General features: G+C 37.1%; 1 protein-coding gene across 1 annotated transcript; it reads left to right on the forward strand.

Annotated features, from left to right (window-relative positions):
* Nucleotides 1-4,890: 4,890 nt before the first annotated feature.
* On the forward strand, nt 4,891-14,580 carry LOC130415955 (retinitis pigmentosa 1-like 1 protein). The gene is made up of 9 exons (XM_056741998.1): nt 4,891-4,957; nt 5,046-5,177; nt 5,267-5,392; nt 5,482-5,613; nt 12,268-12,399; nt 12,489-13,214; nt 13,608-13,757; nt 14,288-14,403; nt 14,471-14,580. Exons 1-9 carry the CDS (start codon nt 4,891-4,893, stop codon nt 14,537-14,539), a joined length of 1,650 nt encoding a protein of 549 aa, XP_056597976.1. The 3' UTR covers nt 14,540-14,580.
* The last annotated feature ends 11,851 nt before the right edge of the window (nt 14,581-26,431 follow it).

The raw sequence follows: 26,431 nt of genomic DNA on the forward strand, positions 1-26,431 counted from the left end.
TAATCAATGGTTTAATTATAAAGTTTTATTATGTAGACATAAAGAGCAGGACAGGAGACACGTCTGTTCTTGCAAAATTGAGGCCTCCATATCCATGTCCAAAGGGCAATGAAACAATGTGAAACAAGAAGTGCACTTTGGTATCAGGTGCTTTACACCTGCTAGACTATTGACTGATGCATCTGTGAGCAAAAATTGAGACAGAAATGAAAAACCATTCTGATGTGTATAATATTAATTTATTGTTGTTAGGGACTCTGGGAAAGTTCCTGAGAGAAATAACGTATTTACAATTTTTAAAAGATCTGCTTCTAAAACAGTTAAACACCTTTTCAAAAAGGATGCGGGGAGTGTGTCCAGGTTGCATGTCGAGGACTTAAGATGCGTTACTGTTTTCTCCAAAGTTTTCTGATCAATTGTCTGAAATTCAGATAATGTTGCTAATTTCTTAGATTGTTGTAATAAAGTCAGACTGACCTGAGTGCCATGCAGGGCTTTGCTGACTGCCATTCTGAAATTATTTATCTTCTCAAGGAAAAAAGTTGCAAACTTGTCATCAGAAAGCATTTAGAAGGGGACTTGACTTGGGGGTTTGTTAGTCTCTCCACAGTAGCAAAAAGCCTATGACTGTTGTTGCAGTCAATAGAAATAAGTCTATTACTTTTGTTTAGTAAACTTCAAATTTAGTTTTTCGCAAAATTTGTTCAGCATACGTTTTTTCAGTTTGGACAGTTATTTCATTTATTTTAGTCTATTCTAATTTCTTTCCGGAAAACCACCCCTAAAACTTTAATATTTTTGCCCTGATGTTGTGCAACAAGAAGTCGTGACTGGACAACATCATGTTTCTAGTCACCTTGGTGTGCTGAGACAATCGCCTCACTTCAAATTGTTTAAATTATTTGAAATGTTTGAATTTTGTAGTGACATGTGAAATAGTGAAATGCATCAACTTTTTGATGATATTCTAACGATAGGACCAGCACCTATGGTTTCCGTAAGCCTGCCATCTAGTGGTAGTTCTTATTTTATGCATGGTTGCGCATGGATCTGCAGTTGCGTGTGTGGATTGTCCAATGCAAAACCGCGTAAAGAAAGTATAAAAATCCGAATGAACCAAACAGGATAAATGGACGCGCGTTGCAGGATACACAAATGCACAACTTCTCATTGGTATGCGCAAAATCAATATACATGAACACAAAATAAAACATGGCAATCACAAATCTGCCTCTATTTGTACAAATCGCTTTGTGTTTATTCAAATCTAAATTTCACAGAATCAAATCATAAGGCATTTGTTTGTGAATCGTAAAACACAAATGGAACGTGTATCACGTTCACGGATGACTGTGCGTGCATTTGTTAATCATTTTGAGTCGGAATTCATCCCATAGTGACGATTCAAATCGGTTGAGGTGTGAACTGAATGGAAATACATTTTTAAACAGCAGGGGCCACTATGTTCACTGCAAACCTAAACGTGGACTGGCTGATATTTCGTAAAAATGCATAAAAATCCAAGAAAGACCCAGACAGTATTATTTATTAGCAATAAACCATAATTTATTACACAAAGAAACGTGAATCGCATCGTATTTAAGAAACATTACATGGGAAATTGTTCAATTTGTAAAAATAAATCTTGAATAAATCGCATCGTGAGCTGAGTGAATCGTTAAATCAATATACTTACAACATTCGTCTGATAATGTTAAAGAACGTTTTCGATTACATTTGTCAAATAATTCATAATAACACTTTTACTTCGACTTAATCTTGTTCGAATTGAATATGTGACCCTGGACAACAAAAGCAGTCTTATGGGTACATTTTTTGAAATTGAGATTTTTACATCATCTGAAAGCTGAATAATTTTGCTTTTTTATTGATGTATAAGTTGTAAAAGATAGGACAATATATGGCGAGGATACAGACGTTTATAACTTTGGAATCCGAGAGTGCAAAAAATCCAAACACAGAGAAAATCACCTTTAAAGTTGTCCCTCAGAGGCACTGTAGCAGGCCATCCACTCACAAATATAAATTTTTGATATATTTAAGGTAGAAAATTTACAAAATTTCTTCATGGAAAATGATCTTTATTTAATATCCTAGTGATTTTTTAAATAAAAGAAAAATCTATAATTTTGTCCCATACAATGTATTTTTGGCTTTTACAAAAAATGTTCCCGTGCTACTTAAGACTGGTTTTGTGATCCAGGGTCACATATAGTTAAAACGACACTTTAACTTCGACTTAATATTGTATGAGAATAAATAAATAAATAAGTTGAATATTGAATAAATATACTTACAATTGGCCTGTAGGTGCTTTTAATTCACAGTCTAATAGTGCATTTGTTGGAGTGCGCTGCTGAGTGCATCTGGCCGGAGAGTGCATCTGGTCTGCAAACAGACCCTTCTCGCTAGGCCATGTCAAGACTGGTTCATTTTCGATCTTTGTCTAGTTAGATCAGATATTGTTGATGTATCTTGTCATGTTCTATATTTAAAAAATATCAGCACGATGTTGTGTCATTTCATTACATGATCGATCTGCTCTAAATCGGATGGGTTACGTGCCGTCTCCTTTCCCGGTGAAATTGAGGCGATAGGCTATATGGGCTAATTTCAACTGCTTAGTTTAGGTCGGATTAAGACACGTAAATCCAAAAAGTGTTTAATTGTTTATGACATCATCAAATGCAAGTAAACATTACATACTAATATAATAAGAATATTAAAAACGTTGTAAAAAGTGATGTTGCACAGCCCTAGTGTGCCTCCAAGCTAAAGACAATGACTCGTTTTAATTATTTATTAAAGTAAAAATAGTTTTCTCATGTTTTTATTTTTCTTATTTGGCAGATGATGCGATGATCAACTTCACAAATAGATCCTGGGAGAAGATGGGAGGTGTTGAAGAAATAAAACCAACTATTCATTTTTTCCTTAAAGTTCACTGTTGGTTATTTGTTTGTTAAAATAAGTAAACCAACATTAGGGCTAAGCTTTTCATTTCGCTCTTGATTTGTATTATATGTGTTATTTTAGAATAGGGCCAAGTTTAAAAAAATATATTTTGTCATTCTATTTTTATCTTAAGTTACTTTTGGCAATTTTCCATATTTTTTATCATTATCATATTCAATAATATTTACTGTAACTGTATTGTATAAATAAAATGTAATTTTGTATATTTCATTTTTTTATTTCTCCTACTGGTCAAAGTTATTTTTCTTAATAAAAGTTTTAAGTTTATTTGATTAATAAAAATAATTCTTTAGAAATTGTTTTGTTTTCTATTGGATGACGTGGTCGTTTATTAGCTGTCTAATGGATGACTGGTCTATTCTGAGGTTATGACAACATACTGTTGTCTTGTATTTGTATTTGTGTTTTTCTTATTTTGATTTGTGTTCATTATTTATCTACAATATTTGTTGTCATGTGTGTAGGAACTCTATACTTTTAGTGGCTAACAGTGTGGAGCCATGTTGTGGTTAGCTTAAACATGTTAACTTGCATATACGTGTTTCCATGTACCCATAAACGCTATCAGAATCCAACATGTGCAACCTATTAGAATTTGGTATGAAAGAGGATATTTTATTTATGCTTAATATAGCTGTGCTTTGGCAAGGTACGTTTTAACAACAAGACGATCTTGCATGCTTTGAATAAAACATCAATCAATTTATGGCATTGTATAAAGAAAATATAATAATATTATTAAAAAAGTTTTTAAAAGTTATGTTGCACCTCCGTAGTGTGTCTCCAAGCTAAGGACAATGACTCTAGATTTAATTAGTTTTATTAAAGTAAAAAATATTTTTCTCACACATGTTTTTATTTTCTGAATTGGCAGATCATGTGATGATCAACTTCACAAAAAGCACTGGGGAGAAGATGTGAGGGTATGACGAAATAAAACCAACTATTCATATTTTCCTTGAAGTTCACTGTTGGTTGTTTGTTTGTTAAAATAAGTAAACCAACAAAAGCGTTAACCTTTTAATTTCGCTATTGATTTGTATTAGATTTATTGTTTTAGAAAAGGGCTTATTTATTTACCAATGTATTTTGTCAATTTTTATATTTTGATCTTAAGTTGCTTTTTTGGCAATTTTACATATTTTCATTAGTCTCATAATCAATAATATTTACTGTAACTATATTGTATGAATAACATTTAACTTCTTCTCTTTCATTTTTTCCTACTGTTTAAATGTTATTTTTCTTATTAAAAGTTGTATGTTGTTTTGATGAATAACAATAATTTTTAGCCATTGTTTTGTTTTCTATGCGATGACGTAGTCGTTTGCTGTCTAATTGATGACTGGTCTATTCTTAGGTTAGGCTACGGTTAGACGTTTATTAAACTTTCACTGATAACCCAAATTTTGCCTTGTTTTAGACTATCCGTCTGGGATGCGTTTGACCGGCTATTAGACTCGAAATTGCTTGCTGGCATTGGGGGAGAAAAACGCAAACCAAGCAACTGTCGTGCCAGACTTCCGTTGCGCAGAACAATTCGCATTTGACATTTCATACGCCGATCGTCTGCGCAGAGTCGCATGAAGTTGAAAACACCTGAACCTTATACGTCAGTGATTGAACTAAGTTTGCGATTGGCCATTGACATTACAATTGACCAAACGAGCAATATGGGAGCTCATAAAGCAGCACAGTATCTTGTTGGTGCACTAATAGCGTATGTACTTTCTTCCAGGACCCGCTCACAGAATGGCGTTTTGTAAAAGCAGAGGAACTGAATTTGTGATACTGTTTGCGTTTACGTTCAGTACTTTGATACACTGTAGAAGTCTGCTACATTTGTCTGAGACACAAACAACCAATGATGAAGGGGATAAAATGTTATCTTATATGTCCGATCAAGAGGGATTTGAACAGTTAGCTGATTTCGACTACCCCAATGACAACACCGTCTTTAGTATGTAATGAACTTGTGCGTCATTGTAGTGTATATTGATTCAAACGTTATTTAAATGCGGTAATGAATCGTTTGTATTGTTTTGAAGATCTGCCGAGGAGCGCTGTAGAAACATCTAGTGACGAAGGGGACAAAATATGGTCCGAACCGTCTGATGATGAGGGATTTGATGAGCAGTTGGCTGATTTTGACATCCCCATTGATGACGACACTGTCTCTTGTATGTAATGCACTTGTGCGTCATTGTAGTGTATATTGATTCAAAAGTAATTTAAATGTCGGTTACAAAATGTTTGTATTGCATTGCAGATATGCCGAGGAGCGCTGTAGAATCAACCAGTGATGATGATCAAACATTGTCTGATATGTCAGAAGATGAGGGATTTGAGCAGTTGGCTGATTTTGACAACCCCATTAGTGACGACAATGTCTCTTGTATGTAATGCACTTGTGCGTCATTGTAGTGTATATTGATTCAAAAGTAATTTAAATGTCGGTTACAAAATGTTTGTATTGCATTGCAGATATGCCGAGGAGCGCTGTAGAAACATCTAGTGATGAAGGGGACAAAATATGGTCCGAACCGTCTGATGATGAGGGATTTGATGAGCAGTTGGCTGATTTTGACATCCCCATTGATGACGACACTGTCTCTTGTATGTAATGCACTTGTATGTAATGCACTTGTTGAAATGTCGGTTACAAAATGTTTGTAATGTATTGCAGATATGGCGAGGAGCGCTGTAGAATCAACCAGTGATGATCAAACATTGTCTGATATGTCAGAAGATGAGGGATTTGTTGAGCAGTTAGCTGATTTTGACTTCCCCATTTATGACGACTCTGAAACGTAATCTGTAACGAAAGGGCAATCTGAATCTGAAGGGGAACCGGAACCTGAATCTGAAGGGGAACCGGAACCTGAATCTGAAGGGGAACCGGAACCTGAATCTGAAGGGGAACCGGAACCTGAATCTGAAGGGGAACCGGAACCTGAATCTGAAGGGGAACCGGAACCTGAATCTGAAGGGGAACCGGAACCTGAATCTGAAGGGGAACCGGAACCTGAATCTGAAGGGGAACCGGAACCTGAATCTGAAGGGGAACCGGAACCTGAATCTGAAGGGGAACCGGAACCTGAATCTGAAGGGGGACCTGAAACTGAAGGGGAACCGGAACCTGAAAGGGAACCGGAACCTGAAAGGGGGACCTGAAACTGAAGGGGAACCGGAACCTGAAACTGAAGGGGAACCAGAAGGGGCTTTGTGGCAAAGTATGTTTACACACACAATGAATTCACTTTGCAACAGGAGCTTAGTGCAAAATAGTTTACACATGGTGCAGACATAGTGCAGATATACATTAAGATAGAAATAAAAACAATAATGCACTACATACAAAAAGAAGAACAGTGGGGAGAGCATGCATCCCTGAGGGGCACCATTTCTTGATTGTGAGTCCCAGATGTGAGTTTTCCCAGCTTCACTAGTTGCTGCCTGTCTGTTACAAGGTTACCGATCCATTAACAGATTTGGCTGGAAACGGAGAGCTGGGTCAGTTTGTCAGAGAGAAGGTCAGGCATGATGGTATTAAAGGAATCAAGTGGAATGCACTTGAATTTTAAATGTCTTATGAATCACTTGCATTGTATTGCAGATCTGCAGGGCAGCGAAGTAACGCAAGAACAATTCGGAAATTCATCGGAAAGAGGCTGGGCTGCAATGTCTCCAAAGCTGAGGTGTGGTGATGATTTAATGAATTTGCAACTCTTTGGTTCAGGTGTGGACCAAGTTGAGCTTTGTCGGGGTAAGTTGGGAATTCCCGCTTGTTTTTGTGACTTGCTTATGGTGACCATTCACTGCCAAAATTTACCATAAATTGTATGTTGTACTAATTTCATTTAGCGTCAGTTTGACTATATACGATACTTAAATATCCTATAAAATCTAACTGTTGCATTCAGTTTTATGTAATTTGCCATGTTTACACAGAAGCCCTAAACGGGCAAACTGCTCTACAGAACATTTTATATCCTTCGTCAAAGCCAAATCAAAATGACATCTTGGCCTTTTGCCACTAAATTTCACTTGACCAGTACACTGGACCTTTAATGAATAGTGTAACAAGGTAAAAAAACGTGTTGAATCCATGTTCTAAAACGGGCCATATTCCAGTGTTTATGCACAATTGATCCACATTAGCTGTAAGTTTGTTACACCTTGATTCGTTCCAGTGCTAGATAATTGGTCTTCCATTGTAATTGCAGATGAAAGTCTCCGGCATGGATATTGTAAAATAAATTCAGTATTGAGACGTTTTTAACTTGTGTCTCGCAGGTAATTCTGCGCCTGTTCCTCTTGGCCATTTGCCACCTGATTGTGGACGCACTTCACCCACTCCTGGAGGTCTTGTTTATGCTACACCCTATGATGGATGTGGTGTTGAACAACAGGTATTCAGGTTTACTTTGCTCTTTAGGGTTAAAAGCTATAAAACCAACTTGGATGTTTGTTTTTCAGGGAGGAAATTATTTCATGCGGATGCTATTGCAGGGTTACCCTGTTGTCATCTCTTGTCCCATGACCTAGTCCTTTGCAAATGTGACCATGTCTGGATTTCAACTCATTTCTTTTCAACTCTTACTCCTGGAAGCCAAGTCCAATCACCTATGATACACCAGCTGCCCCCATCATTTCCCTCAACAGTCCTGCAAGCAACGCCTCCGGGATACCCTCCATACCACATATAACCACCATTATTTTAAACCATCCCAATTACCCGCAGATGTTACTGTAACACCAGCCTATCTGACACTAACCCAAAAGCCACATGGTCCTTTCTATCCTTATATCTTTCCACCGCTCTCTGTTGATGTCTGAAATAAAGTCAAATTGAATGAATAATTACAAAGTTTCTCTGATTTGCTTTAAATTTAAAGCTCTGATAAAGGTTTTTTTTTTGAGGATAAAGCTTAAACCTGGCCATACCAGTTCTGTCATTTACGATTCATTTACACCATCCTAAACAAAATTTTACACCATAAATGATATACCTTTTTGTCCTGTAAAGGAATGGTTTACCTTAAGGGCCTGAGCAATAAGTCAATTTGTTTTCTGTATTAAGTGCTTTAATCTGGTCACTGGTGCATTTAACAACCTAGAAAGTGTGAAAAACAAGATCTTTGTTTGAGAAACTTTGTTTTGGTAAGCCTTTCTCTGCAAGCAAGTGAGAAATCGATCTTAAAATCTTGCTTGTGATGTGGATGCAGGATCCTTTTATAAATTTACCGCCCCTCAATCTTCACAATTCCACCCACAGCGCTGCTAACATTGTTTTCACAAGTAAAAGCTGTGTATGTGATGCCATGGCTAAAGTTTGTGGACCTCATACAATGTAGTGCTTTCAAAGAGTCCTAACCTTTGAAGAGACCGAAGTGGATTATTTTATTTTTAGTGCAAATCCCTCAGAAACCAAGTAAAAACCTGCTTGTTTGTCCAGGATGATAAAGCAGGTGTACTTTATCATCATGGGACCGTACAAGCGCTGTTTGCTGTGAAGGATTTTCCGGACAAATGATTTGAGCCGATTTAAACCAAACTAACCGCAAAGGAGCTTGAAAAACACAATTCATCTGAACCATTGCCATGGTAGTACTACACATTTGTTGAGACACATGACAGAAGGGAGGTGGGGTATGCTGTAACTCATCGTTTAAAGAGACATGCACGAAAACGGGTTGCTGGGAATCTTAATATAGAAATAAAGACATATTTTGTAATTTTCCATTTTCTTTAATATATTTTTATTTTTTATACTTTATGATTTTGTATTGTATCAAGTTGTTAAATTGATCTTTTCCTTGATAAAAGCTTAATATTTTGACTGTTTGATTTTCTTGGCCTATAGCTAGACGTCCATTATATTTAAACTGAGACCCCAAATTCAGCCTAGTTTTAGCCTACACCCATATTCACCGTATATTAAACATATACATGTAGTCCTTAATAGCCGTCTAATGATGACTTGTCTATTCTTGGGCTATGGTAAGAGGTCTATTAGATTTTCACTGACAGCCCCAAATTTTGGGACATCTTTTAGACACAAAATTGCTTACTGGTTTCCCAGAAAGCAATAGCTGTCATTTCAACATCTCAATGAAGCATAGACCATGTCATGGTGTATCGGAGGCAAGCTAGTGTAGAGCTGTGCAGTGTGTAAACCTCACTTCCCGACCTCAAGGACTCTCTAGCGACAGTCGCTAGAGACTGCGGTCTTTAGCCTCCTCGCTAGAGCGCCCGACTGTGGTTCCTTCCGGTTACAATGGCAGCATCCAAATATCCCTACTTTTGGTCCTGGCCACTTGAGAGGCATGATATTCCATCATGTGAACAAAAACAACAGTGTTTAAGGCGCTTGGTTAAATTTACTTGACATGTTTTTCCGTTGCCACGATTTTGCTCCAATTCAGACCAGCTATTTGTAGCCCATGTCAAGACTGGTTCATTTTCGATCTTCAATTATTAAACGCTAGATGGTAGCTGTAGCCCTACTGAAACTTCTGGCAACGCAAGACTTGAAAGTTAGTAGCGATCACTGTTGCCAGATCTCGTCAGAAAGCGTATTTTGAATTGAGAGAGATCATTTCGTTAAGCAGTGTGGAGAGAATCGGACAAACAGCAAGCGTGATATGATATTCCTGCTGTTGTCGTGTAAGTGTGTGTTTTCGTTTTGATTTGTTATCATGTGTGTAGGAACCCTAACATTTTAGCGGCTAACAGTGTGGAGCCATGTTGTGGTTCGCTTAAACATATCAACTCACATGCAAGTGTTTCAGTGTAACGTTACCCATCAACTCCATAAGAATCCAACATGTGCAACCTATTAGAATTTGATATGAAAGCCGTGTATATATTTTAGTCTTTAGATCATTATGATAAATAAAGTTAGTCTTGTTTTTGGCAAGATAAGTTTTTAGAACGAGGCGATTTGCATAAAACGTAAATCAATTTATGTCTTGTATAAAGACAATATAATAAGAATATTAAAAACGTTGTAAAAAGTGATGTTGCACAGCCCTAATGTGCCTCCAAGCTAAAGACAATGACTCGTTTTAATTATAGTTATTACAGTAAAAAATAGTTTTCTCATGTTTTTATTTTTCTTATTTGGCAGATGATGCGATGATCAACTTCACAAATAGATCCTGGGAGAAGATGGGAGGTGATGAAGAAATACAACCAACTATTCATTTTTCCTTAAAGTTCACTGTTGGTTATTTGTTTGTTAAAATATGTAAACCAACATTAGGGCTAAGCTTTTAATTTCGCTCTTGATTTGTATTATATGTGTTATTTTAGAATAGGGCCAAGTTTAAAAAAATATATTTTGTCATTCTATTTTTATCTTAAGTTACTTTGGGCAATTTTCCATATTTTTTATCATTATCATATTCAATAATATTTACTGTAACTATATTGTATAAATAAAATGTTTTTTTTTTTTTTTCCTACTGGTGAAATGTTATTTTTCTTAATAAAAGTTTTAAGTTGTTTTGATTAATAAAAATAATTCTTTAGCAATTGTTTTGTTTTCTATTGGATGACGTGGTCGTTTATTAGCTGTCTAATGGATGACTGGTCTATTCTGAGGTTATGACAACATACTGTTGTCTTGTATTTGTTTTTGTGTTTTTCTTATTTTGATTTGTGTTCATTATTTATCTACAATATTTGTTGTCATGTGTGTAGGAACTCTATAATTTTAGTGGCTAACAGTGTGGAGCCATGTTGTGGTTAGCTTAAACAGGTTAACTTGCATATACGTGTTTCCGTGTACCCATGAACTCTATCAGAATCCAACATGTGCAACCTATTAGAATTTGGTATGAAAGAGTATATTTTATTTATTAATATAGCTGTGCTTTGGCAAGGTACGTTTTAACAACAAGACGATCTAACACGCTTTGAATAAAACATCAATCAATTAATGGCATTGTATAAAGACAATATAATAATATTATTAAAAAAGTTTTAAAAGTTATGTTGCACATCCGTAGTGTGTCTCCAAGCTAAATACAATGACTCTAGATTTAAAAAGTAAAAAATACTTTTCTCACACATGTTTTTATTTTCTTATTTGGCATATTAGGTGAAGATCAACTTCACAACAAGCACCGGGGAGAAGATGGGAGGGTATGACAAAATAAAACCAACTATTCATATTTTCCTTGAAGTTCACTGTTGGTTGTTTGTTTGTTAAAATAAGTAAACCAACAAAAGCGTTAACCTTTTAATTTCGCTATTGATTTGTATTAGATTTATTGTTTTAGAAAAGGGCTTATTTATTTACCAATGTATTTTTTCAATTTTTATATTTTGATCTTAAGTTTATTTTGGGCAATTTTACATATTTTCATTAGTCTCATAATCAATCAAATTTACTGTAACTATATTGTATGAATAACATTTAACTTTTTCTCTTTCATTTTTTTCCTACTGTTTAAATTATATTTTTCTTATTAAAAGTTGTATGTTGTTTTGATGAATAACAATAATTATTTAGCCATTGTTTTGTTTTCTATGCGATGACGTAGTCGTTTGCTGTCTAATTGATGACTGGTCTATTCTTAGGTTAGGCTACGGTAAGACGTTTATTAAACTTTCACTGACAACCCAAATTTTGCCTTGTTTTAGACTATCCGTCTGGGATGCTTTTGACCGGCTATTAGACTCGAAATTGCTTGCTGGCATTGAGGGAGAAAAACGCAAACCAAGCAACTGTCGTGCCAGACTTCCGCTGCGCAGAACAATTCGCATTTGACATTTCATACGCCGATCGTCTGCTAAGAGTCGTTGAAAACACCTGAACCTTATACGTCAGTGATTGAACTAAGTTTGCGATTGGCCATTGACATTACAATTGACCAAACGAGCAATATGGGAGCTCATAAAGCAGCACAGTATCTTGTTGGTGCACTTATAGCGTATGTACTTTCTTCCAGGACCCGCTCACAGAATGGCGTTTTGTAAAAGCAGAGGAACTGAATTTGTGATACTGTTTGCGTTTACGTTCAGTACTTTGATACACTGTAGAAGTTTGCTACATTTGTCTGGGACACAAACAACCAATGATGAAGGGGATAAAATGTTATCTTATATGTCCGATCAAGAGGGATTTGAACAGTTAGCTGATTTTGACTACCCCAATGATAACACCGTCTTTAGTATGTAATGAACTTGTGCGTCATTGTAGTGTATATTGATTCAAACGTTATTTAAATGCGGTAATGAATCGTTTGTATTGTTTTGAAGATCTGCCGAGGAGCGCTGTAGAAACATCTAGTGACGAAGGGGACAAAATGTGGTCCGAACCGTCTGATGATGAGGGATTTGATGAGCAGTTTGCTGATTTTGACATCCCCATTGATGACGACACTGTCTCTTGTATGTAATGCACTTGTGCATCATTGTAGTGTATATTGATTCAAAAGTAATTTAAATGTCGGTTACAAAATGTTTGTATTGTATTGCAGATATGCCGAGGAGCGCTGTAGAATCAACCAGTGATGATCAAACATTGTCTGATATGTCAGAAGATGAGGGATTTGTTGAGCAGTTAGCTGATTTTGACTTCCCCATTTATGACGACTCTGAAACGAAATCTGTAACGAAAGGGCAATCTGAATCTGAAGGGGAACCTGAATCTGAAGGGGAACCTGAATCTGAAGGGGAACCGGAACCTGAATCTGAAGGGGAACCGGAACCTGAATCTGAAGGGGAACCGGAACCTGAATCTGAAGGGGAACCGGAACCTGAATCTGAAGGGGAACCGGAACCTGAATCTGAAGGGGAACCGGAACCTGAATCTGAAGGGGAACCGGAACCTGAAACTGAAGGGGAAACTGAAGGGGGACCTGAAACTGAAGGGGGACCTGAAACTGAAGGGGGACCTGAAACTGAAGGGGGACCTGAAACTGAAGGGGGACCTGAAACTGAAGGGGGACCTGAAACTGAAGGGGGACCTGAAACTGAAGGGGGACCTGAAACTGAAGGGGGACCTGAAACTGAAGGGGAACCTGAAACTGAAGGGGAACCTGAAACTGAAGGGGAACCTGAAACTGAAGGGGAACCTGAAACTGAAGGGGAACCTGAAACTGAAGGGGAACCTGAAACTGAAGGGGAACCTGAAACTGAAGGGGAACCTGAAACTGAAGGGGAACCTGAAACTGAAGGGGAACCAGAAGGGGCTTTGTGGCAAAGTATGTCTACACACACAATGAATTCACTTTGCAACAGGAGCTTAGTGCAAAATAGTTTACACATGGTGCAGATATAGTGCAGATATACATAAAGATAGAAATAAAAAGTAAATAAAAACAATTATGCACTACATACAAAAAGAAGAACAGTGGGGAGAGCATGCATCCCTGAGGGGCACCATTGCTGATTGTGAGTCCCAGATGTGAGTTTGCCCAGCTTCACTAGTTGCTGCCTGTCTGTTACAATGTTACCGATCCATTAACAGATTTGGCTGGAAACGGAGAGCTGGGTCAGTTTGTCAGAGAGAAGGTCAGGCATGATGGTATTAAAGGAATCAAGTGGAATGCACTTGAATTTTAAATGTCTTATGAATCACTTGCATTGTATTGCAGATCTGCAGGGCAGCGAAGTAACGCAAGAACAATTCGGAAATTCATCTGAAAGAGGCTGGGCTGCAATGTCTCCAAAGCTGAGGTGTGGTGATGATTTAATGAATTTGCAACTCTTTGGTTCAGGTGTGGACCAAGTTGAGCTTTGTCGGGGTAAGTTGGGAATTCCCGCTTGTTTTTGTGACTTGGTTATGGTGACCATTCACTGCCAAAATTTACCATAAATTGTATGTTGTACTAGTTTCATTTAGCGTCAGTTTGACTATATACGATACTTAAATATCCTATAAAATCTAACTGTTGCATTCAGTTTTATGTAATTTGCCATGTTTACACAGAAGCCCTAAACGGGCAAACTGCTCTACCGAACATTTTATATCCTTCGTCAAAGCCAAATCAAAATGACATCTTGGCCTTTTGCCACTAAATTTCACTTGACCAGTACACTGGATCTTTAATGAATAGTGTAACAAGGTAAAAAAACGTGTTGAATCCATGTTCTAAAACGGGCCATATTCCAGTGTTTATGCACAATTGATCCACATAAGCTGTAAGTTTGTTACACCTTGATTCGTTCCAGTGCTAGATAATTGGTCTTCCATTGTAATTGCAGATGAAAGTCTCCGGCATGGATATTGTAAAATAAATTCAGTATTGAGACGTTTTTAACTTGTGTCTCGCAGGTAATTCTGCGCCTGTTCCTCTTGGCCATTTGCCACCTGATTGTGGACGCACTTCACCCACTCCTGGAGGTCTTGTTTATGCTACACCCTATGATGGATGTGGTGTTGAACAACAGGTATTCAGGTTTACTTTGCTCTTTAGGGTTAAAAGCTATAAAACCAACTTGGATGTTTGTTTTTCAGGGAGGAAATTATTTCATGCGGATGCTATTGCAGGGTTACCCTGTTGTCATCTCTTGTCCCATGACCTAGTCCTTTGCAAATGTGACCATGTCTGGATTTCAACTCATTTCTTTCAACTCTTACTCCTGGAAGCCAAGTCCAATCACCTATGATACACCAGCTGCCCCCATCATTTCCCTCAACAGTCCTGCAAGCAACGCCTCCGGGATACCCTCCATACCACATATAACCACCATTATTTTAAACCATCCCAATTACCCGCAGATGTTACTGTAACACCAGCCTATCTGACACTTACCCAAAAGCCACATGGTCCTTTCTATCCTTATATCTTTCCACCGCTCTCTGTTGATGTCTGAAATAAAGTCAAATTGAATGAATAATTAAAAAGTTTCTCTGATTTGCCTTAAATTTAAAGCTTTGATAAAGGTTTTTTTTTTTTGAGGATAAAGCTCAAACCTGGCCATACACACTAAGAATTGCTGGGTTAGAAAATAACCCAACCTTAACCCAGCTGCTGGGTAACTATGGGACAGAACACGCGCTGGGTTATTTTGACCCAAGTGCTGGGTTGAACCATTTGACCCAAAATGCTGGGTTGTTTGTTTGACCCAACTAGTGGGTCGGGTTAACTGTGTTTCTGGGTTAACATAACCTAAACATTGGGTTATATGTTTTCCCATTGCCTTGCTACTTTTATATTTACCAATAAAAATAAATAATCTCAAGGGAATGTAAAATTATATTTTTTTTGTAATACAATTACACAAAACAAAAACAAATGCAATTGTAAATATGCGTTTTTATTAAATTTATTTCTTTACATTTATTGAATGGGTGCAATTGTCATACATTTCATCCAACACCTACAGACACATAAAAACAAGTTTTTGTAGATCAGTTTCTTTAAAAACACAAAACTGGGTGAATTAGGATTCCTATTCTATATGTCAACATTGCAGCATTAGAACAGTCAAAAATATATTATTGGCACATGAGAATCAGTCCAAACAGTGTGCCATTAAAACTAAGCCAAACAAAGACTCAAAACAACAGACAATACATGTGACAACTTAAAGCATGTTACAAGTGTCCTCAAAAACGTCCCTCTTCACTCATGTCCATCAATACGATAAACTGATGCCGGAGAAATTTCTAAGTAGGAAGAGACTGCTTAGTTAACATCAAGCACAGAAAAGGACTTGAAACAGATCAACTGAGCAACAAGTCAGTTTCAATGGCATGTCCCGAAACAATGGCGAAGGTCTGGGATGTCGTTGCTGCCTCATCCCAAAGGCACAAAATGTGCAGATTACATCACTGGTCTCAGCGTTTTGCAAGTATTCCACCATGAAAGTCCCCACCTGTTAAATATATGACAGTTAGTCTTAAAACATAACTAAAATTTAAGTTAAAATGCATTTAATGAACAAACACAGAGGCCTTATAAAAATGCTAATTTTAGAAGAAAACTTCAAACTTCACTTTTAGTATTTTACTTCATTCACTACATTCATATTGTATATCATTTACTTCTGAGGATACATATATCACACAGTGATGGCCAAAACTATTAGAACAATAGTATTTTTACCAGCTGGAAAATGGAATAAAAGTCAGTTATTTCTATCATTTGCTGTCGTGTGTCAGAAGGAAATTTCTGTTTAATTTTCCAAACATTATTCTTGTCATTAATTGTAATAATCAGTGAGATTAAGAGGCATAGCTTTTAGCTAATGCAGCTAACGGTAACGTTACCTGAGGGAAAAAAGCGCGAAAATGCTAAATTTTTAATTATTGCTAGTTGGTTGGATCCGGCACGTCACAGACACTTGAAAAAATATCCCCTTAGATTAAGTTTTGTATGAAATTATCTAATTCTGACTAAACATTACAAAGCCATACAGTAGGCAAACAGTAACCGAACTATACCATGTATTTCTGACCTAAGGCTAGTTCATACATTTCCATGAGGATTTAACGTGAAGGATAAAAACCTTTTAAAGTAAAAATATGCACACGTACACACATATATATAATATAACGATAAAGCGATTGTTAAGGCCTTTTTTTGTAAAAAAAATAGCATGCTAAGCTGCTAAATTACTTAATGTTAATCAATCACAGAATAAAACACTTCCTCCCCACAGCGACAGATCAAATACTGCATTAAACAGTAAAATCAGTGTGCTCTTACCACAAGTTATTAAAAATAATCATATTATCATATTAATTTACCTTATAAAATCAGCTTGCTGTGATGTGCGTTGCCGTCTGACAAGGAGACGCGTGAAGGATCCAGAAGGTTCGATGAAGTGGAAAAATTAACAAACCGGTTGGGTCAAAATAACCCAACCCAGCTGTTCAGTGGTGAAAGAACCCCTACATTCCATTTGACCCAGCATGAGCAACCCAACTGTGTGTTTACAGTACCTCAAACAACCAAAATTATGACCCAGCACAATTAACCCAAAAATGTGTTTACAGAAATAACCCAGCATTTTTTAGGGTGTACCAGTTCTGTCATTTACGATTCATTTACACCATCCTAAACAAAATTTTACACCATAAATGATATACCTTTTTGTCCTGTAAAGGAATGGTTTACCTTAAGGGCCTGAGCAATAAGTCAATTTGTTTTCTGTATTAAGTGCTTTAATCTGGTCACTGGTGCATTTAACAACCTAGAAAGTGTGAAAAACAAGATCTTTGTTTGAGAAACTTTGTTTTGGTAAGCCTTTCTCTGCAAACAAGTGAGAAATCGATCTCAAAATTTTGCTTGTGATGTGGATGCAGGATCCTTTTATAAATTTACCGCCCCTCAATCTTCACAATTCCACCCACAATGCTGCTAACATTGTTTTCACAAGTAAAAGCTGTGTATGTGATGCCATGGCTAAAGTTTGTGGACCTCATACAATGTAGTGCTTTCACAGAGTCCTAACCTTTGAAGAGACCAAGTGGATTATTTTATTTTTAGTGCAAATCCCTCAGAAACCAAGTACAAACCTGCTTGTTTGTCCAGGATGATAAAGCAGGTGTACTTTATCATCATGGGACCGTACAAGCGCTGTTTGCTGTGAAGGATTTTCCGGACGAATGATTTGAGCCGATTTAAACCAAACTAACCGCAAAGGAGCTTGAAAAACACAATTCATCTGAACCATTGCCATGGTAGTACTACACATTTGTTGAGACACATGACAGAAGGGGGGTGGGGTATGCTGTAACTCATCGTTTAAAGAGACATGCACGAAAACGGGTTGCTGGGAATCTTAATAAAGAAATAAAGACATATTTTGTAATTTTCCATTTTCTTTAATATATTTTTATTTTTTATACTTTTTGATTTTGTATTGTATCAAGTTGTTAAATTAATCTTTTCCTTGATAAAAGCTTAATATTTTGACTGTTTGATTTTCTTGGCCTATAGTTAGACGTCCATTATATTTAAACTGACACCCCAAATCAGCCTAGTTTTAGCCTACACCCATATTCACCGTATATTAAACATATACATGTAGTCCTTAATAGCCGTCTAATGATGACTTGTCTATTCTTGGGCTATGGTAAGAGGTCTATTAGATTTTCACTGACAGCCCCAAATTTTGGGACATCTTTTAGACACAAAATTGCTTACTGGTTTCCCAGAAAGCAATAGCTGTCATTTCAACATCTCAATGAAGCATAGACCATGTCATGGTGTATCGGAGGCAAGCTAGTGTAGAGCTGTGCAGTGTGTAAACCTCACTTCCCGTAAATCAATTTATGTCTTGTATAAAGACAATATAATAAGAATATTAAAAACGTTGTAAAAAGTGATGTTGCACAGCCCTAATGTGCCTCCAAGCTAAAGACAATGACTCGTTTTAATTATAGTTATTACAGTAAAAAATAGATTTCTCATGTTTTTATTTTTCTTATTTGGCAGATGATGCGATGATCAACTTCACAAATAGATCCTGGGAGAAGATGGGAGGTGATGAAGAAATACAACCAACTATTCATTTTTCCTTAAAGTTCACTGTTGGTTATTTGTTTGTTAAAATAAGTAAACCAACATTAGGGCTAAGCTTTTAATTTCGCTCTTGATTTGTATTATATGTGTTATTTTAGAATAGGGCCAAGTTTAAAAAAATATATTTTGACATTCTATTTTTATCTTAAGTTACTTTGGGCAATTTTCCATATTTTTTATCATTATCATATTCAATAATATTTACTGTAACTATATTGTATAAATAAAATGTATTTTTTTTATTTTTCCTACTGGTGAAATGTTATTTTTCTTAATAAAAGTTTTAAGTTGTTTTGATTAAAAAAATAATTCTTTAGCAATTGTTTTGTTTTCTATTGGATGACGTGGTCGTTTATTAGCTGTCTAATGGATGACTGGTCTATTCTTAGGTTATGACAACATACTGTTGTCTTGTATTTGTTTTTGTGTTTTTCTTATTTTGATTTGTGTTCATTATTTATCTACAATATTTGTTGTCATGTGTGTAGGCAGTGGCGGTTTTAGGCACGGGCGAACCGGGCAGCCGCCCGGGGCGCCAAATTTTCACGACACGTGGGGGGCGGCACAAGCACTTGAAAAAGAAAAATAATCCGCGCCGCAAAGCAGGTTTCTATTATGTATAATATAACTGTCTGTGTGGGGAATTGGCAAATCGCCGCCCCTGCTTGCTGAGAAGCGCAGAAGCTGTGTGAAAAGTGTAAAGGGGAGGGGCTGATCCCCTGATGGACAGTTCACCTCTCCCAAATGGAGCGGACAAGGAGGGGGGCCCATTTAGTGGGCTAAAATCAGTCACACCTTGACTTTCTTCTAAATAACGCACATTTCATTCATAATTTTAAAGCACAGGCCTATTTTTCCACGTTTTTTTTCTGCATTGTGTGTGAAATGGCTAATAAAAAAAGTTAATCCAAAACGATTATGTGGAGGTGAAGTGGTTTAGTATTGATTGTCGAGTGCCAGATAAACATGACAGCGATGGAGAGAAAAAGGTTTAAGCCGTCAGGTGCCCAATATAAGAAAAAATCAAAGTAGAAGCGGAGAAAGGAGCAAAAGATAAAGGTATGTAACTACGTTCTCTCTGTATGATTACGGTGACGTTATCCATCATCAATGAAGGGCTAATGTTAATGGGTGGTAACGTTAACTCTTACGTTTGTTAGCCTTCTTGCTATGATGCTTATACAACAATAATTCGGTCTTAACTCAACAAACACGAGATCTAATTTCACCATAAGATTGTGCTTTGCAACAAAACTGTTACAAGTAAAGTTATTATTTATTTCCATCATTGGGGTTAATGTTGGGCCCTGTAATTAGCCAACGAAATTAACATATGTCTGGATGTGTTCAAAGGCAAACATTTGCTATAACTCTGTTGCGTGACAAAGAATATAATTTGAGGCAGTAACCAAGGAGCTAATTGTTCCTCCCTTAGATTAGATTAATAAAGCGTCTAATGAGTCATGACAGACATTTGGCATGTAAGGGCATGTTTATTTAAATTTGCAATTCATAAGAGTTATACTGTAGCCTACTGTCTTTTGATGTCAATTTCAATTGCAAATTCATGGGCACTTCTAAAGTATTTTGGAGAATCCTCTGTCACTGGTCAGCCATCAAAAACCATCAGCCTCCTTGAATTTTATCACTTTTATGCATGATAAGGATCTATCAGAGATCTACCCCAACTTTTGGACTGCTCTCAGGATTACACTTACTCTGCCAGTCACTGTGGCTCAAGCAGAGAGGAGCTTTTCAAAAGTTGATCAAGTCATACCTGAGGTCAACCATGTCTCAAGAACAGCTCACTGGCCTTCCTATCATCAGTATCAATAACTCAATAGGGGGCAGATTTCGTATGATGACATTATTGATGATTTTGCATTAAGGAAGGCCAGAAAGGTCAGGTTTTAGTTTGTGTTTTCTGTTCTTAGTGCAATAGTGTAATAATTAGATTTGCTTTTGTGTGATGAAGGATTTGTGCTATTTAGAATATTTTTTCTATATTTTATTTGTATATTATTCTTAATATTTTAATGTTGTTGTTCTCTGGTCGTGTTACATCATGATACATATGTACATCATGTACATATGTTGCAACATTTATGTACATAGAGTATATTTAAGTTCTGATAACTTATACTGATTTGTGCAGAATTGTGTTTTTAAAATGTTCTGTTGAAGGATTTGTGCAATTGAGAAATATAAGGTTCGTCTTACACTTATATAGTTATGGTAAAACATGGCTTTTTTTCTCTCGGATGGGTGGGAGTAGATGGGGGGGCACCCAGAGCGGATCTCGCCCGGGGAGTGATTCAATGTAGAACCGCCACTGTGTGTAGGAACTCTATAATTTTAGTGGCTAACATTGTGGAGCCATGTTGTGGTTAGCTTAAACAGGTTAACTTGCATATACGTGTTTCCGTGTACCCATGAACTCTATCAGAATCCAACATGTGCAACCTATTAGAATTTGGTATGAAAGAGTATATTTTATTTATTAATATAGCTGTGCTTTGGCAAGGTACGTTTTAACAACAAGACGATCTAACACGCTTTGAATAAAACATCAATCAATTAATGGCATTGTATAAAGACAATATAATAATATTATTAAAAAAGTTTTAAAAGTTATGTTGCACATCCGTAGTGTGTCTCCAAGCTAAATACAATGACTCTAGATTTAAAAAGTAAAAAATACTTTTCTCACAGATGTTTTTATTTTCTTATTTGGCATATTAGGTGAAGATCAACTTCACAACAAGCACCGGGGAGAAGATGGGAGGGTATGACAAAATAAAACCAACTATTCATATTTTCCTTGAAGTTCACTGTTGGTTGTTTGTTTGTTAAAATAAGTAAACCAACAAAAGCGTTAACCTTTTAATTTCGCTATTGATTTGTATTAGATTTATTGTTTTAGAAAAGGGCTTATTTATTTACCAATGTATTTTTTCAATTTTTATATTTTTATCTTAAGTTTATTTTGGGCAATTTTACATATTTTCATTAGTCTCATAATCAATCAAATTTACTGTAACTATATTGTATGAATAACATTTAACTTTTTCTCTTTCATTTTTTTCCTACTGTTTAAATGTTATTTTTCTTATTAAAAGTTGTATGTTGTTTTGATGAATAACAATAATTATTTAGCCATTGTTTTGTTTTCTATGCGATGACGTAGTCGTTTGCTGTCTAATTGATGACTGGTCTGTTCTTAGGTTAGGCTACGGTAAGACGTTTATTAAACTTTACTGACAACCCAAATTTTGCCTTGTTTTAGACTATCCGTCTAGGATGCGTTTGACCGGCTATTAGACTCGAAATTGCTTGCTGGCATTGAGGGAGAAAAACGCAAACCAAGCAACTGTCGTGCCAGACTTCCGCTGCGCAGAACAATTCGCATTTGACATTTCATACGCCGATCGTCTGCTAAGAGTCGTTGAAAACACCTGAACCTTATACGTCAGTGATTGAACTAAGTTTGCGATTGGCCATTGACATTACAATTGACCAAACGAGCAATATGGGAGCTCATAAAGCAGCACAGTATCTTGTTGGTGCACTTATAGCGTATGTACTTTCTTCCAGGACCCGCTCACAGAATGGCGTTTTGTAAAATCCGAGGAACTGAATTTGTGATACTGTTTGCGTTTACGTTCAGTACTTTGATACACTGTAGAAGTTTGCTACATTTGTCTGGGACACAAACAACCAATGATGAAGGGGATAAAATGTTATCTTATATGTCCAATCAAGAGGGATTTGAACAGTTAGCTGATTTTGACTACCCCAATGATAACACCGTCTTTAGTATGTAATGAACTTGTGCGTCATTGTAGTGTATATTGATTCAAACGTTATTTAAATGCGGTAATGAATCGTTTGTATTGTTTTGAAGATCTGCCGAGGAGCGCTGTAGAAACATCTAGTGACGAAGGGGACAAAATGTGGTCCGAACCGTCTGATGATGAGGGATTTGATGAGCAGTTGGCTGATTTTGACATCCCCATTGATGACGACACTGTCTCTTGTATGTAATGCACTTGTGCATCATTGTAGTGTATATTGATTCAAAAGTAATTGAAATGTCGGTTACAAAATGTTTGTAATGTATTGCAGATATGCCGAGGAGCGCTGTAGAATCAACCAGTGATGATCAAACATTGTCTGATATGTCAGAAGATGAGGGATTTGTTGAGCAGTTAGCTGATTTTGACTTCCCCATTTATGACGACTCTGAAACGAAATCTGTAACGAAAGGGCAATCTGAATCTGAAGGGCAATCTGAATCTGAAGGGGAACCTGAATCTGAAGGGGAACCGGAACCTGAATCTGAAGGGGAACCGGAACCTGAATCTGAAGGGGAACCGGAACCTGAATCTGAAGGGGAACCGGAACCTGAATCTGAAGGGGAACCGGAACCTGAATCTGAAGGGGGACCTGAAACTGAAGGGGGACCTGAAACTGAAGGGGGACCTGAAACTGAAGGGGGACCTGAAACTGAAGGGGGACCTGAAACTGAAGGGGAACCTGAAACTGAAGGGGAACCTGAAACTGAAGGGGAACCTGAAACTGAAGGGGAACCGGAACCGGAATCTGAATCTGAAACTGAAGGGGAACCGGAACCGGAATCTGAAACTGAAGGGGAACCAGAAGGGGCTTTGTGGCAAAGTATGTTTACACACACAATGAATTCACTTTGCAACAGGAGCTTAGTGCAAAATAGTTTACACATGGTGCAGATATAGTGCAGATATACATAAAGATAGAAATAAAAAGTAAATAAAAACAATAATGCACTACATACAAAAAGAAGAACAGTGGGGAGAGCATGCATCCCTGAGGGGCACCATTGCTGATTGTGAGTCCCAGATGTGAGTTTGCCCAGCTTCACTAGTTGCTGCCTGTCTGTTACAATGTTACCGATCCATTAACAGATTTGGCTGGAAACGGAGAGCTGGGTCAGTTTGTCAGAGAGAAGGTCAGGCATGATGGTATTAAAGGAATCAAGTGGAATGCACTTGAATTTTAAATGTCTTATGAATCACTTGCATTGTATTGCAGATCTGCAGGGCAGCGAAGTAACGCAAGAACAATTCGGAAATTCATCTGAAAGAGGCTGGGCTGCAATGTCTCCAAAGCTGAGGTGTGGTGATGATTTAATGAATTTGCAACTCTTTGGTTCAGGTGTGGACCAAGTTGAGCTTTGTCGGGGTAAGTTGGGAATTCCCGCTTGTTTTTGTGACTTGCTTATGGTGACCATTCACTGCCAAAATGTACCATAAATTGTATGTTGTACTAGTTTCATTTAGCGTCAGTTTGACTATATACGATACTTAAATATCCTATAAAATCTAACTGTTGCATTCAGTTTTATGTAATTTGCCATGTTTACACAGAAGCCCTAAACGGGCAAACTGCTCTACAGAACATTTTATATCCTTCGTCAAAGCCAAATCAAAATGACATCTTGGCCTTTTGCCACTAAATTTCACTTGACCAGTACACTGGACCTTTAATGAATAGTGTAACAAGGTAAAAAAACGTGTTGAATCCATGTTCTAAAACGGGCCATATTCCAGTGTTTATGCACAATTGATCCACATAAGCTGTAAGTTTGTTACACCTTGATTCGTTCCAGTGCTAGATAATTGGTCTTCCATTGTAATTGCAGATGAAAGTCTCCGGCATGGATATTGTAAAATAAATTCAGTATTGAGACGCTTTTAACTTGTGTCTCGCAGGTAATTCTGCGCCTGTTCCTCTTGGCCATTTGCCACCTGATTGTGGACGCACTTCACCCACTCCTGGAGGTCTTGTTTATGCTACACCCTATGATGGATGTGGTGTTGAACAACAGGTATTCAGGTTTACTTTGCTCTTTAGGGTTAAAAGCTATAAAACCAACTTGGATGTTTGTTTTTCAGGGAGGAAATTATTTCATGCGGATGCTATTGCAGGGTTACCCTGTTGTCATCTCTTGTCCCATGACCTAGTCCTTTGCAAATGTGACCATGTCTGGATTTCAACTCTCATTTCTTTTCAACTCTTACTCCTGGAAGCCAAGTCCAATCACCTATGATACACCAGCTGCCCACATCATTTCCCTCAACAGTCCTGCAAGCAACGCCTCCGGGATACCCTCCATACCACATATAACCACCATTATTTTAAACCATCCCAATTACCCGTAGATGTTGCTGTAACACCAGCCTATCTGACACTAACCCAAAAGCCACATGGTCCTTTCTATCCTTATATCTTTCCACCGCTCTCTGTTGATGTCTGAAATAAAGTCAAATTGAATGAATAGTTAAAAAGTTTCTCTAATTTGCTTTAAATTTAAAGCTTTGATAAAGGTTTTTTTTTTTTGAGGATAAAGCTTAAACCTGGCCATACCAGTTCTGTCATTTACGATTCATTTACACCATCCTAAAAAAAATTTTACACCATAAATGATATACCTTTTTGTCCTGTAAAGGAATGGTTTACCTTAAGGGCCTGAGCAATAAGTCAATTTGTTTTCTGTATTTAAGTGCTTTAATCTGGTCACTGGTGCATTTAACAACCTAGAAAGTGTGAAAAACAAGATCTTTGTTTGAGAAACTTTGTTTTGGTAAGCCATTCTCTGCAAGCAAGTGAGAAATCGATCTTAAAATTTTGCTTGTGATGTGGATGCAGGATCCTTTTATAAATTTACCGCCCCTCAATCTTCACAATTCCACCCACAGCGCTGCTAACATTGTTTTCACAAGTAAAAGCTGTTTATGTGATGCCATGGCTAAAGTTTGTGGACCTCATACAATGTAGTGCTTTCACAGAGTCCTAACCTTTGAAGAGACCGAAGTGGATTATTTTATTTTTAGTGCAAATCCCTCAGAAACCAAGTAAAAACCTGCTTGTTTGTCCAGGATGATAAAGCAGGTGTACTTTATCATCATGGGACCGTACAAGCGCTGTTTGCTGTGAAGGATTTTCCGGACGAATGATTTGAGCCGATTTAAACCAAACTAACCGCAAAGGAGCTTGAAAACACAATTCATCTGAACCATTGCCATGGTAGTACTACACATTTGTTGAGACACATGACAGAAGGGGGGTGGGGTATGCTGTAACTCATCGTTTAAAGAGACATGCACGAAAACGGGTTGCTGGGAATCTTAATATAGAAATAAAGACATATTTTGTAATTTTCCATTTTCTTTAATATATTTTTATTTTTTATACTTTATGATTTTGTATTGTATCAAGTTGTTAAATTGATCTTTTCCTTGATAAAAGCTTAATATTTTGACTGTTTGATTTTCTTGGCCTATAGTTAGACGTCCATTATATTTAAACTGACACCCCAAATTCAGCCTAGTTTTAGCCTACACCCATATTCACCGTATATTAAACATATACATGTAGTCCTTAATAGCCGTCTAATGATGACTTGTCTATTCTTGGGCTATGGTAAGAGGTCTATTAGATTTTCACTGACAGCCCCAAATTTTGGGACATCTTTTAGACACAAAATTGCTTACTGGTTTCCCAGAAAGCAATAGCTGTCATTTCAACATCTCAATGAAGCATAGACCATGTCATGGTGTATCGGAGGCAAGCTAGTGTAGAGCTGTGCAGTGTGTAAACCTCACTTCCCGACCTCAAGGACTCTCTAGCGACAGTCGCTAGAGACTGCGGTCTTTAGCCTCCTCGCTAGAGCGCCCGACTGTGGTTCCTTCCGGTTACAATGGCAGCATCCAAATATCCCTACTTTTGGTCCTGGCCACTTGAGAGGCATGATATTCCATCATGTGAACAAAAACAACAGTGTTTAAGGCGCTTGGTTAAATTTACTTGACATGTTTTTCCGTTGCCACGATTTTGCTCCAATTCAGACCAGCTATTTGTAGCCCATGTCAAGACTGGTTCATTTTCGATCTTCAATTATTAAA

This window comes from Triplophysa dalaica, chromosome 3 (genome assembly GCF_015846415.1).
Source record: "Triplophysa dalaica isolate WHDGS20190420 chromosome 3, ASM1584641v1, whole genome shotgun sequence".
Lineage (NCBI taxonomy): Eukaryota > Metazoa > Chordata > Actinopteri > Cypriniformes > Nemacheilidae > Triplophysa > Triplophysa dalaica.